The sequence below is a fragment of the Muscardinus avellanarius genome (genome assembly GCF_963383645.1).
Source record: "Muscardinus avellanarius genome assembly, chromosome: 6".
NCBI lineage: Eukaryota > Metazoa > Chordata > Mammalia > Rodentia > Gliridae > Muscardinus > Muscardinus avellanarius.
The window spans coordinates 1671338-1686212 of record NC_137791.1 but is presented as its reverse complement, the minus strand read 5'-3'; the positions used below and the strand labels follow the sequence as shown (position 1 = coordinate 1686212).

Here is a 14875-nt window from a genome sequence, read left to right as displayed (position 1 = left end):
TGGGGTATGTGGACTGAGTGAGCGAGGTTCTTCTTCCAAGGGCGCCCTCCTCGCTTCCTCTATGATTTAGGATTCGTGTCTTCAGCCCCATGGGCAGCAATGAGAATTGGAAAAGACTGAAGATGGGTCCACTACTGTGACTCGTGTGACATGTGGCAGAAACATTAACTCCAAAAAGCGATCAGTCTAAATACCATTTCCCCCTTTGCCTTTGGAGGACAATAATACTACATTTACCTCTTGGCTTGGATGGGTCTAGGAGAAGAGGGAGCTTGGGTCAAGAGTGGAACTAATGTTGGACCTGCAGAATTGGTGTGTGGGAAGGATGGAGAGGAGAACTGATATTTTTATCCTTCCTCAACATTAAGTTTTTCTTGTCTTTTTGTTTTATCTTTGGATAAAAATTAGGAAATTCTGTATTTGTTTCACTGGGTATAGACAGAGACACATGAGAGAGAAAAAATTGAAAATGTGTGTCATAAAAGTGATACTCAGGTGGGTGTGGTTACGCACGCTTGTAATTCCAGCATTTGTGAGGTGAGACAGGAGAATTGCAATTTGCAGCCAGTCTCAGCCAGTCTCAGCTACTTAGTGAGGCCCTCCATAATTCAGTGAGACCCTGTTTCAAAATAAGGAATAAAAAATAGGGCTGGGGTGTAGTTTGGAGGTAGAATGTCCCTGGGTTCCATCCCCAGTACCGTAAAAAGAAAAGGAAGAAAGGAAAGAAGGAAGGAAGGAAGGAAGGAAGGAAGGAAGGAAGGAAGGAAGGAAGGAAAGAAGGAAAAAAGAAAGGATAAACTGGGGTTGGGGGCTGGGCATGGGGGCGCACGCTTGTAATCCCGGCATTTGGGAGGCTGAGACCAGAGGATCACGGTTTGCGAACAGCCTCAGCTACTTAGTGAGGCATCCCGCAATTCAGTAAAACCCTGTTTTAAATTAAAGAATAAAAAATTGGGCAGGGGGTGTAGCTCGGAGGTCAAATGCCTCTGGGTTCCATCCCCAGACCTGCAAAAAAAAATAAAAATAAAATAAATAAATAAATAAATAAATAAATAAGTAAAATAGGGCTGGGGGTGTAGCTCAGAGGTAGAATGCCCCTGGATTCCATCCTCAGTGCCATACACACACAAAAAAAAAGTGATACTGAAGCTGGGCGTTGTGGCATACGCTTGTAATCCCTGTGCTTGGGAGGCTGAGACAGGAGATTCTCACAAGTTCGAAGCCAGCCTCAGCTACTTAGTGAAGCTTTGTGCAACTTAGTGAGACTCTGTTTCCAAGTAAAGTATAAAATAGGTCTGGGAGTATAGCCCAGAGATAGAAAGCCCCTAGGTTCCACCCTCAGTACCACACCAAAAAAAATTGATACTGAGCAGATTATGCAAATCTGTAGAGATTACAGGCAGATGTGCATGCACAGGTCACTTGCCTATTACAAGAATAACTTGGACTCATTGTGAGGCCTTCCCCTCATTGGTGGAGTGTTTAGTTTTTCATCTAATAACTGATCTGAGGACTGGTCGTGTCTCTTCTGTTCCCGTGGCACAGGACGACAGTGACGTTGAGTGGAAGTTCGCTCGTTCCAAACTCTGGCTGTCCTATTTCGATGACGGCAAAACCTTGCCGCCGCCCTTCAGCCTGGTTCCCAGCCCCAAGTCCTTTGTTTACCTCATCATGCGGATCATTAACTTCTCCAAGTGCAGGCGGAGACACCTGCAGAAGGATCTGGAGATGGGCCTGGGCAACTCCAAGTCCAGGGTAGGTGTGCAGGCTCACCGCGGGCCGCACAGTGCTTCGTCTCCTGCTGTGTCTGGTGACATTTGTTCCATAATCTTTGTGCGTGAACCTAGAAGGCACGGGCGGCAGCTGTGCATCCCATGGTCTACCATAGACTAACGCTGAGTATCCACGTAGTCTATGCCCCGCTTTTGGTAGAAACTTCGCGTGACTTAACCTGAAGCTTCTGTTTTGATAAAAGAAAACAGTGTTGAAGTGAGGAAACGTTGTTTTGTGTGTTCCGTGTTTCTCAGCCTTTATTCTGAGGTTAAATAGCTTTTAACCTCAGATTTTCCAGTTCCTGTTTATATATTTTACCACAGCTATAGTCTTTTTTTTTTTTTTTTGTAGATAGCCTCTGTGGGGCTAATTGATCTTTTTTCCTTTAGTATGATAAAATAGATTCAGATCCAAGAGCACCCTCAAATTATCCTCAGGACCCTTTTTTTTTTAACAAATAAACAAGGAGGGTTTATTTGCCCTTGAGTTGTCCCAGTGAGTCACACTTTAATTTTAACAAAGAAGGTAAGTTTCAGGATGACACATTATTAGCATGAACTTACTTTTCAGATGCAAATTCAGTATAGGAGACAAAGATATGGGCAAAACTCAAATAATGGGGGAGGGGAGATATAGGAAGTAATATATGGGGTTCCAGTATGATTATCCTGAAAACAGCCTGTAGCTGTAATGTCCTAGAAACCAAAGGAGAGATAAATGTCATTTCCATAATGTCCAGGGCTTCCTGAGCAAAGGCAGTTATTTTTTCTCAGTTGCAGCTGGAGAAAAAAAGACAGGATCAGTGCCATTTAGTTTCTTCTTTTTAAGATAGATATGTGTTTCTAAGATTTGTAATAACCCCAAGACTTACAATAACTTCAGGATCCTATTCTTTAAGAAAGTGATCTTTTAAGTTGACTGTGATGTGCATTATCTGTAATCCTAGTGCTTGGGAGACTGAGACAGGAGGATCACAGGTTCAAGGCCAGCTTCAGCAAACTCAGTGAGGCCCTCTTCTACAACTTAGGGAGACCCTGTTTCAAAATAAAAAATAAAATAAAAATAAAACTGGGTGAAACTCAGAGGTAGAATGCCCCCTGAGTTCAGTCTCCAGTACCATACACACATACACACACACATGTGTGTGAAGAAAAGAAGAATCTGATCTCTTAAATCTCCTTTCATCCGGCCTGGCAGTGGGCTGTCAAGGCTCTTAGGTCACAAGGTGACGGCTGCTTGTACCTGACATGACTTAAAACCCGACCTTGTAAGTCCACAGCAAGGCAGTATGGCGTGAGGCCAGCCTCAGCCTTAGGCCTGGCTTTGAACCTGGTTCTTAGGAGGCACTGGTGAGTAATGGATGAATCACACGGCCACGCTGAGCGGCAGTTGTCTCACCTGGAAGTGGAGTCGCCAGTGGGTGCTTGTGAGGATTCTGCGAGATGGGCGGTCCCAGCCTCGGTGCATCCTGACGCCCTCCTTACCCACAGATGTCAGTGCGTTGCTCTGACGCCAGCCTCCTGCCCTGCTGGGAGGTAGAGAGTGTGATTACTCCACTCTTTGGGGAAGACAGTGCCTCCATCCACCTGGCTCCCTCGCTGGGGCTAGGGTTAGCATGTGGGGTTTCTCTCGGCACAGCAGCCCAGTCCAGGATGGCTCCCAGCTCCCCTCAAGCCATCCTCAAGCTGTGAGGAAGCTGGCCAGTTCAAGGGACCAGGCTCCAGTCGTCATCCTGGACAGCTCCTGCTCCTGCAGAAGCCCAGTGCTTTGAAAGAGCTCCCCCATCTGGGGATGCATGAACTGCGGCTTCGTTATTTCAGAGGAATAACGTTATTTCAGGCCGAGGCTTCCCACTTTTCCATATCTGGTTAGAAGCGGTCATTTGCCCGGCATGGTGGGGTCCAACTATCATCCCAGTGCTTGGGAAGCGGCACAGGAAGGTCGCAGGTTCAAGGCCCGTGCATAGTAACTTATAAAAATAAAATAGGTCTCGGGGTGTAGCTCAGAGGCACAACATCTGTGCTCAGCCCCCAGTACCAAAAAAATGTTTTAAAAAATAAAAATAGTCATTTTGATTTTATTTTTAAAGTTGTGAATAGACCTGTTTAAAGGTCTTTAATCTTTTTTTTTTCTTTTGTACATGGGATTGAGCCCAGGGGCATTCACATTTTATATTTTAGACTTTATATTTTATTTTGAGACAGGGTTTCGCTAAGTTGCCCAGGGTGGCCTGGAAATCACAAGCCCCCTGCCTTGGCGCCTGAGAAGCTGAGGTCACAGGTTTACACCTGGGCCTGGCTCACCCTCTTTAATCTTATGCATAGCCATAGATACTCTTCATATGTTGATTAATAAAAATGTGGAGAATTTCTGTGATTCCATTTTTCTTTTCTAGGAGAGAGGCCAGAACCTGAAAAAGCCTTTTCTGCTAACCTAGATGGTAACCTCAGTCGGTGGTCAGAGACTGACCTCCATTGGCGAGCAGAGGAAATGAATTTGGTTCCGAGGGTCTGCCTGTGAGCCATTTCCTCCTCCCCCAGCTGCCTGAGCTGCTCGGCAGGGGACAGTGCTGGGGAACCGGCTTTTGAATGCCAGCCTCCAGGTGGCAGCTGCCCCAGGGGAGACGGGCAGGGTCTGCTCCCACGCATGAGGAGTGGGCAGCGCCTCTGTGCACCTCTTGCTGTCTGCTCCTACCCACTCAGAATCTAAACCCTAAGAAGAAAGACAGAAGCAAACAAGCCAACCAGCCCAGCCCCGTGCTCTCCAGAGCTGCGATCCTGGCTCAGTAGAAGGCCAAGGTGCTTGGGGAGATAGTACTATCTTGATATAATGCTCATTTGATTTTGGGGGGTTTTGTTTTTTGTTTTTTGTTTTGTTGTACTGGAGATTGAACTCAGGAGTATTCTGCTCCTGAGCTACATGCGTTTTTTTTTTTTTTCTTCTTCTTTTCTTTTCTATTTTTATTTTGAAACAAGGTCTAAGTTGCTAAGGCTGCCTTGGAACCTGGATCCTCCTGTCTCAGCCTCTCAAGTGCTGGGACTACAGGCATGTGCTACCACGCCCAGTGTGGCTAATATTTTAGGGCTACAAAAGACGGGACAGCACCCATCCAAACCTGCAGTGTGTTTCTGTTCAGGTCCAGGGAAGAAACTTGGACTCAGGAGAAGATTGAACTGCTACAGTAGAACTTGGACTTCTAGGGACCTTGAGTGGTTTGGGGTTTTTTTTGTTTTGTTTTGTTTTTAGTACTGGGGAGGGCACCAGGGGCATTCTACCTTTGAGTTACACCGCCAGTTCTATTTTTTTTAGTCTTTATTTTGAAACAGGGTCTCTCTGAGTTGTAGAGGGCCTAAGTAGCTGAGGCTGGCCGCAAATCCTCCCATCTCAGCCTCCCAAATGTAAGCGTGTGCCACCACGCCTGGCCTGTGAGTGTGTTTTAACACACATACATGAGATCCCAGGGAAAACCGTTTCATAGAAGTCAACTTTTAGAAATAGACTAATTGTGAGACAGTTTACCTTACCAGCACTTTGGTATTGAGGACATATTTCTCATGTTAATTTTTCCATTTAGAAACATATGAAATCACTTCTAAAACTCAGCTTCCACATGTTCCTTCAGAAACGTTATCCAGGAGAGAACAAAAGACTGTCTTTCTTTCTTTCTTTCTTTCTTTCTTTCTTTTTTTGCGGGTCTGGGGATGGAACCCTGGGGCATTTGACCTCAAAGCTATACCCCCTGCCCTAGTTTTTATTCTTTAATTTGAAACAGGGTCTCACTGAGTTGTGGAGGGCCTCACTAAGTAGCTGAGGCTGTCCGTGAACTGTGATCCTTGGGTCTCAGCCTCCCGAATGCTGGGATTACAAGTGTACACCACCACGCCCGGCTAATAGACTGTATTTCTGACTCCAAATAAATGTATTCTAATTCACTAGGTAAATTGTATTTTTTCCTAGTTAAACCTCTTCACTCAGTCTAACTCAAGAGTTTTTGAATCACACAGTTTTAACAGCATTCTCAACCAGCCAACACGCTATCAGGTAAGCCTTCAACGGACGTATCTCTTTATGTGTCTGTGAGTCCGTGTGTGTGTGTGTGTGTGTGTGTGTGTGTGTGTGTGTGTGTGTGTGTGAATTCTAATCTTCACATATACTATGAAGATAGCAAAGAACAGAAAAGATAGTATGCTAGTTAGAGAGTCCTGCTGAGTCCATCATTTTGGCTGAAGAAGAGTTCATTTTATAATACTGAAATCACAGTGTTACCGTAATTTCCAAAGAACATCAACGTAAACCTCAAGCTGGAGATAGAGGATACTGAGGTGGGAGATATGGTGTTCTAGAATAAATTCTCTCGCAGGGTGAATGCCTGATGCCTTTTTCTGTCAGGCAGTCCGTTTCCACGTGGTCGTCAGGCTGTACTGATTCTCTGGTACTACTATAACCATCTGTTGCATTTGACACTGGATAGAACGTTGGGACACTATTCTCCCGCTCAGAAGAGGTGATGGTGCTTTATACTTTATCTGGTTGATCTTTTTGACCCTGATATCTTTCAGTTGTGTGCACAGTATAATGAGGATCCAGGAATTTATAACATCTAGTATCCAGTGAAGTAGACTAACACGGATGGATAGTCATCTTCAGACAGTTTTTTTGGAAATTGAAAATTTTACAGAACTGATTGGCCCACTGATTTTCAGAGCCTTACTTTTGATATTTATGTTATGTTCCCTTATGTGTTTGTTCTTAGTCTTTTATTGGTACAAATATCTTATTGGTGTTGCCTATATCCATTATGAGCATTACTGCAGTAAATAACCTCATATAGTTGACATTTCAAACAGGTGCAAATGTGTAGAATTCTCTGGTTAAGTATATGCATATTTAGATTTTTTAGTTATAAGCAAGCATTTTGTTGGAGCTCGTACCATCTGCACTCTTACAATAAATGTGTGAGAGCGGCCATTTCCTCCTTAAGTTGTCAAATGTATTACCAAAGGTTTCTATCTTAGCCAAATACACAGATGAAAATGGCTTCCCTGTGCATTTATCACTAATGAACACGAGTTTATTTTTATGTTTAATGTTTAATATTCTTACTTTTGGGGGGTACTGGGGATGGACCCCAGGGGCATTCTACCTCCGAGCTACACCCCCAGCCCTATTTTTTTATTCTTTATTTTGAAACAGAGTTTCACTGAGTTGCAAAGGGCCTCACTAAGAAGTAGCTAAGGCTGTCCACGAACCGCGATCCTCGCATCTCAGCCTCCCAAATGCTGGGATGACAAGCTTGGGCCCCCACGCCTAATGTTTCATATTCTTATTATGCAGTATATATTGGCTTTTCTTGTTGGCTTCTCCTACCAGATCCCTGGCACCTGGTTTGGTGCCAGGCACAGAACGGGCTCTCGGTCGATACTTTCTGGACCCACGAACGAGCTTAGTCTGCACACCTGCAGACCGTCCTGGGTGGACTCCACGCAGCCCCGCAGCCCGGCCATCTTGCTGTGGCAGCCAAGGAGCTGCTCCTCTGCAGCAGCTCGGCTCTGTCTTGATCTGCGGTCGCTCTGAACAGATGCTTCCAGTGTCCCTAGATCCCTCCCTTTGACCTCACCGCTACCCAATGGCTCATTTGGGTTCATCAGTTTTACTTTCTCAAAAGCAGGAGGGATTCGTCCTTCCCACTACTTCTGCATGTTAGTTCGGGCCTTTCCCCTTTTCCCTTATTATTTTTTTTTGCAAGCTTAAGCAATTTTAATTATTACACAGGCAGAAGAATTGTTAAGGCGCTGCATCAGAGGGGCGCAGTGGAGTGCTTTGAAAGTATGACAACCCAGTTTTTGAACATAGAACAGTTTTTACAAAGATTCGTTACTTCCCCGCTTGCTTAAGCAATAGTCTTTCTAGCTGCTCCTGACCTGATGTAGGAGTGGGCCCGCCCATTATCTCTGGTGGAGCCTTCTGATATGATAGTGAGGAGTCACTAGCTCCCATACTGCTTGACCAAAAGCCTTCTTCCCTTATTATTATTTATTTATTTTATTTATTTTTTTGTCTGGTGCTGGGGGTGGAACCCAGGGCCTTTTCTACCTCCAGGCTGTAGCCTCAGATCTATTTTTATACTTTATTTGGAAACAGGGTCTCACTAAGTAGCTGAGGCTGGTTTCGAACCTGTGTGATCCTCCTATCTCAGCCTCCCAAGCACTAGAATTACAAGCATGGGCCACCACGCCTGGCTTTCCCCTACTTATTTTTTAGACGCGCTATCTGATACACATGGTACCCGTGCAGGATTACAGGGCATCACTGTACACCACCCGGACACCCGCCAGCAGTGACATCACGGCGCACCTCTGCTGCTCCCTCCCCTCCCTCTGCTCAGCCTCGGGGGGCACTGCTGTCCTGGAGTGAGGGATAGTGCTCTGACCTCTGGCTTTGGGTTTCTTTCCCAGCTCTTGGTTGGCTAGTGGCACATCATATAGACTGACTCCTCACTGAGCTGTGTAAGAACAGAGTCATGGGACCCAGAATCCTTTATTCACCACAATACTTCTAAGGTTCATCCGCACCGTGGCGTGTGACTGTGGTTCATTAATTTCGTTAATGAACACGATGCCGTTGCATCCTATGACGAGCCGTGATTCCGTTTGTCTGTCCTCCCGTGGGTGTCTGTTTAGACGGTTTCCCGTCTTTGCTTGTTGGGTAGACAAGGCCGTCGTGTCTCTCGGCCAGCACGTGCGGTCTTTCCAGGATTTCTGTGCCCAAGAACTGCTTTGCTGAAAGTGCGTACCACTGCCCAGCTTGAAAAGATAGCAGCAAGCTGCTTCCAAAGCGCTCTGTCTACGCACACACATTCCAACAGAGTAGGAAAGTCTTCAGCCCTGTCTTTTCAGCCTTGGCATTAGCAGGTCTAGTTAAGAAACTTATCTCCTTTGGTGCATAGTTTGTATTTTTCCCAGAGAAGAGTGAGAGTTTGTTTCAGAAGCTTGTTGATCATTTAGGCTGATCACTTATGCCAATATTTTCTCCTGGCTCGTGGCTTGACACTTTGCTTTCTTCACGGTATCTTTAGAAACAGAACCTTAAAATTGCAGTGAAGTTTAATTTACCCATTCTTTCCTATTACAGGGGAAATTTTATCTTTTTTTTTTTAAAGACCAGTTCTCCTTTGACATAAATGTATTCCATAGTTTCTTGTAAAGAATTTGAAAGTTTGTTTTTCACATTTAATATACACTGGAATTAAGTTTTGTCTTCAGGGTATAAAGTAGGACTCCAATTTAGCTTTTTCCCATGTGGGTAATTACCCTGGAAGAGAGTTCAGATTGGAAAAATAGTCGTAATATATATTGCTGTGATAAGGAAACATGTGCTACAACAGAATATTTGATATTCAGAAAACAAATTGTAATACCTGTATTAGTTATAGCTACAAAATTTAAAGAAGAGATATTAGAGAAACATCAAGATAACAACAGTGATTCTCCTTGGGTAGTGCAGTCATCGAATACTTTCTTTTGTTGTTCCCTATTTTCCAAATCCTCCATGTTGAGCCTACCTTCACATATTTCTAAAATAGTAAAAGGCAAGGTGGTGTCTGTAGGTAATAATGATGGAGTGTCCATGTTCCTTAAAAAGAAACCATCCTTTTGATAAAAAGAAGGAACCATGAATTGAAATCTCCCACTATACCTCCTCGTAATACCTTTTTTCATTCTGAATGCAAAAAGAGAGAGAGAGAGAGAGAGAGAAGAAAATGTTTATGGATTATGCAGCAACACTCAGCAGAAGTTGAAAAGGGGACAGATTCTGAAAACCGGGCAGCTCTTCTCTAAACTGACGCTCTCTACGTGGAGTTGTTACACAGACGTATGAGGCTTTGTGGAGAGTAGGATCCGGGGTATTTAGGAGCAGCATTGCTCATCGACTCTTTTCTTTCTGCCCAATAGCAGATAATGAAAAGACTCATAAAGCGGTATGTTTTGAAAGCACAAGTGGACAAGGAAAACGATGAAGTCAACGAAGGTGAGCACCCCCAAGCCCCGCGCCTCTTCCCATCCCGCCCCGTCGGCGTAGCGCCGCACGTCCAGGCGCGCTTAAGAGTGAAGTCCCTGCTTGAAGTGTGGCTCCTCCAAGACGGGCAGGGCAATCTCAGGCCACTTTGCTAAAACTCCTTCTTTTTTTTTTTTTTTTTTTTTTTTTGCGGGTCTGGGGAAACAGTTTGTTAGCAGTGTTGTTCTGAAGCCATCTCTCTGCTCAGAGCGCCCTACCCGGTTCTTAGAATGGGAAGCCGGCCGTGTCTCACTTAAATCCTTCTTATACGAGGTGGGCAGTACTGTCAGTTCCATTTCTAGCAAATTCGCACTAGAGGCAACGTTTTTGCAGTGATGCAGGTAAAAGGACAGTTAACTCATAGAATCCCTGGAGAAAAACCTTGGTTTTGTTGTCCAGAAAGGGCTGTCACATGCGTTTTTGTTTTCTGAGGTTTCTCTATTGAATTTCACTTTTCTCTGTAGCTCCTTACTTAAGCATGCCTGTTTTTTCAGAACATATTCTAGGTAGACCACCTGCCTGGACTATAACATTGTTTCCTTAAAGGAGAGAGCCAAGCCGGGCATGGTGGCCCACGCTTGTCATCCCAGTATGTGGGAGGCTGAGACCGGAGGATTGAAATTCACAGACAGCCTCAGCTACTTAGTGAGGCCCTCTGCAATTAGAGAAGCCCTGTTTCAAAATAAAGACTAAAGAATAGGACTGGGGGTGTAGCTTTGAGGTAGAATGCCACTGGGTTCAACCCAGTACCGCAAGAGAAAAAAAAAAGTACAGCCAAAGCACAGGCTTAGATTTAAAAATAAACAAACAAACAAACTTGGAGAAATAGGTTGCCCTCAGAAGCAGAAACTGTACCTTCCAACACTAATGAAATGCTGCTAGATCACTCTTCACTGAAAAGGACTAACCTTAGCAAAGTAGTGAGTGGGGTTCGAAGCTGCTACCCGATTAAGACAAGGAATCAATCCCCTGGCAGTCTGAGCAACTCAGCGCTATACTTACATAGAAAAAAAACAGATGAATATGTGGTTGAGAACCAGCAAAGATGGAAGTTCCTGTCCAGCCCAGTAGCGCGGTGAGCAAAGCAGCTTTTCACCAAACCCTCGGCCAGGGAGGAAAACAGATGAGAACGGAGTTTTGAACAGAGATCTTTATAAGAAAGATGATCAGGTAGGACCCTTCCTCACCTGGTAACGTTCCTAAAAGATTGAGTACCGTGTTTCCCAGCGTGGCAGGCTAAATGCCGCCTTTGTGTGCTGTCCCCAGGTGACTCAAGAGCGGGTAGGAACAGAGGGCAGCCCCTGGGGGCCACGCCCTGGGCTTGACCTCCTTCCTGGACCGAGAAAGAAAGAAAAGAATCACCATGAGCATCTTTTAATTCTCCCCCAAGATTTTCTTTCTATATCACAGTCATCTGCAAGACAATCAGTTTTTTGTTTTGTTTTGTTTTGTTTTTGGTACTGGGGATTGAACTCAGGGCTTTCTACCTTGGAGCTACCACCCCCCAGCCCTTTTGTTTGTTTGTTTGTTTGTTTTGTTTACCAACTGGATCTCACTAGGTTGCTGAGGCTGGCCTTGAACCTTTAATCCTCTTGTCTCAGCTCCCTAAGCACTGGAACTGCAGGCGTGAGCCACCTGCCTGGCTGAAGGTCAGTTTTTAGTTGCAATCTACTTCTGCTCAAAATACTGCCACGATGAATTATTGGCACAGCTGTGTTTGAATACACCTATTTGAACACTCCTATTCTCCAAGAGAATGGAGTCTACATTCCCCCTGGGGAGTCTCAGCTAAACCTCTTACCCCTTCCCGCTCATTTCTTTAAGCACCCATCAGACAGACTGGTCTGTCCCTTGGCCCATGTTCAATGCCGTCACCTTCCCTAATACACATCCTGACATTTTTCCTTCCTTCAAATGTGACTTAAAACTTATCTGAGTATTTGCCTTGGTCGGTTTATTCTTGGTTTAGGTGAGCTGTTTTGCTAGGATTCCCTGTAGTCTACAGGGAATTGTAGGTGCTAACAATGGGAGCCATCCGCGGGGAGCAGCTTGGGGGTAGAACAGGACAAATGAATTAGTGAATGAATGAATGAAGAAGGGAAGGAAGGAAGAGAAAGAAAAAAGGGGGAAAAAGAGAAAAAGAAAAAGGCTGGGCTAGCCAAAGGATGGTGCTTTGAGTTTCACTATTAAAAACATAGCTAGACTATTTTTACAGCTTTGTTCAAAGCTGTATTTCTAAAGATAGACCATTTTTGGGAGACGGTGCTAGGGATTGAACTTAGGGGCATTCTACCTCCAAGCTACACCCCCAGCCTATTTTTATTTTTTATTTGAAAACAGGGTCTCAGTAAGTTGTTGAGACTGACTGCAAACCTGCGATCCTCCTGCCTCAGCCTCCCAAATCCTGGGGTTATAGGTGTGAGCCACTGAGCCCAGCTAAAACAGACCTACCTTCCTTCATCTTTCTTTCTTTCTTCCTTTTTTTCTTTCTTTCTTCCTTTCTTCCTTTCTTTCTTTCTTCCTTTCTTCCTTTCTGCAGTGCTGGAAATGGAACCCAGGGGCATTCTACCTCTGAGCTATACCCCAGCCCTATTTTTTAGTTTTTATTCTTTTTTTTTTGAAACAGGGTCTCACTGAGTTGCAAAGGGCCTTGCTAAGTAGCGGAGGCTGGCCCTGAATTGTGATCCTCTTGTCTCAACCTCCTGCTTAAAACAGATATTTCTTAAGCATTTGAAGTAGCCATCTTGGAGACTACAGAGCAAATCCTCTAAATGCAAAGACCAGCTCACCAACTGTCTACTCTTAATGCAAATGTCTGCAGGTGAATTAAAAGAAATCAAGCAAGATATCTCCAGCCTTCGCTATGAGCTTTTGGAGGACAAGAGCCACGCCACAGAGGAATTAGCCATTCTGATCCATAAACTCAGCGAGAAACTGAACCCCAGCACACTGAGATGTGAATGATGTGGCCACCGCCATATCATATGGTTTGACCATAGCACAAACGTGGGCAATAATATTCCTAAGTATGAAATACTTGAAGAACTGTGATGTACATTTTTAGGATTAACTACCTTTATCATGTGAATCTTTGAAAGTTAAGTCATAATGATTTTATGGTTTCCTCACATGAAAAATGCGTTTTAATTGTCTGCATTGACATTATAAACAATGACCATCACATTGTACTTGGAGGTCCAATACTCCTGTGTTGCTGACATTTCGGTACACTTTAGAGTATACTCTGTCCTTGCACTACCTGTTTACCTCCGAGAGACCAGAAACCCCCGGGACAGGACCTTTCTCATCGTCTTTGTGTCTCAGACATCTAGTACGGTGTACATAGTAGGTGGTCGGTAAATGTCATGGACACCCAGTGAACAGAACTGCCAACAAAAAGAAAAATACAAATAAAAGGCCACACAGAGCGGCACACCTTTCCTTGTCCAAATGCCAAGATTTTTTTTTTTTTAAGAGAACCTGAAAAATTTTGCAGCCAGCTCTGACTTGGTGAATTTCTTAGAATTTCAGGCATCACTGATAATCCTAGAACCACTGAGTCCCAACTGCAGGATGTAGTGACAAAATGGGTTAATAGAAAATATGATTCCATTCCATATCTAAGTTTCGTAGACTTGTCCAAAACAATGCATTACATTTTTTCTAAACTCCGCCCTCGTTTGTGTTCCATCCCAGGCCTCTGTCTCTTGTTCTCAGTCATGTGAATTTAGTCAACGGGTACCAAGGGCTGTAAGTCACGGGTTACGCAGGGTTGTTCTTTGGTTATAACCTTCTAGTTCCTGCCTTGGTTGCTTTAATGCTAAATAAGACAGCAGCAACTGGCTTTGTGTCTTGCTCATGTGCTCCACTCTGGATTTTGGAGGGCCTCCTTGTGGGAAGAAAGAGGAAGGAGCTGGGCCAGGCTGGAGGGACCCCCGCGTCACCAGGCATCTGCCTCCTTGCCGCCATTACATTTCATGGTTGACATCTTTTTTCCTTACAAACAGATTTCAGTTCTTTCTATGCAAACTAGATTGTGATGTGCGTGAGTCGGACTTCTTGCATAAGAGCTAAATCCTGGGAAAAGCCACAATTCCTTGTGACTTTTCATAGGAGAGGGCGTGCAAGCCAGTTAAGTTCTTTGGTCTCGTCACAGAAGCTGGCCAACTGGGCTTGAATCTCCCATAGAGTTCTGTTCACATCTGGAGTCTCTACACTCTGCTCCTGTGCACTCACACAGGGGTGTGATGTGTGATCACAGGCCAAAGAGTTTTATCAGTTGTAAAAAGCAACTAAAGCTGGGTGTGGTGGTGAATCCCTGTGATGGCAGTGTGTGGGAGACTGAGAAAGGAGGAGTGCAAGTTCGATTGGGCTTGAGGACAGCCTCGCCAAGGAGGAAGGCCCTCAGCAACGTAGGGAGACACCATTCCAGAAAAATAAATACAAAGAGGTGCAGTGCAGCTCAGAGGTAGAATGAGTTCAATCCCCAGTAAACACACACACACACACACACACACACAATTAAACACAAGATACTTTAATACCAAAGGATTTCCAGACAAGATAAAAGAGAACCTTAAATAAAACTACATCAAGCTCTTTCAAGATTGTTAATTTCTACTTTTGGAAAGTTAAGGAAAAGACCTTGTACATTTTTTGCTACCATTGCAGAATATTTCATTAACTTTTGTTCTCTGGTAAATAGTATTTGTTTTAAACATCATTCATATTTTATGTATAGTATGTCATGCCTCAAAATTGAATAAATAGTAATTTTTTCCACTGTTCTGTTACTGTACTTTATATCAAAACAGTAATGATGATATGGAGTCTCTCTAGCAGATACTTTAAGTTTTTTAATACTGTCTAGGATTCCAAGTGTGGACATTTTTATTCATAACTAGGAAACAGAATGTGTACTTAGAAATCTTTTGAATTAATCTTCAGGAAAAAGCTGAATGAAAAGGTGTCACATTCATCTGGGGACTTTCAGTCTATGATCCTTCTAACCTGGAGGTCAGAGAGACTTGAAGATAAAACCCTCGGC

At 44.2% G+C, this 14875-nt stretch overlaps 1 protein-coding gene across 1 annotated transcript in view; it reads left to right on the top strand.

The window, feature by feature from the left end:
- The window catches only part of TRPC3 (transient receptor potential cation channel subfamily C member 3), a gene marked incomplete at both ends in the record, with an annotated part of 41217 nt that extends 28425 nt beyond the window's left edge, over positions 1–12792 (top strand). The window contains 4 exons of the mRNA XM_080696972.1: positions 1546–1755; positions 5731–5814; positions 9726–9801; positions 12650–12792. Coding sequence (XP_080553098.1) covers positions 1546–1755; positions 5731–5814; positions 9726–9801; positions 12650–12792 — 513 coding nt within the window. The remainder of the gene's footprint in view (positions 1–1545; positions 1756–5730; positions 5815–9725; positions 9802–12649) is intronic.
- Positions 12793–14875: the final 2083 nt, after the last annotated feature.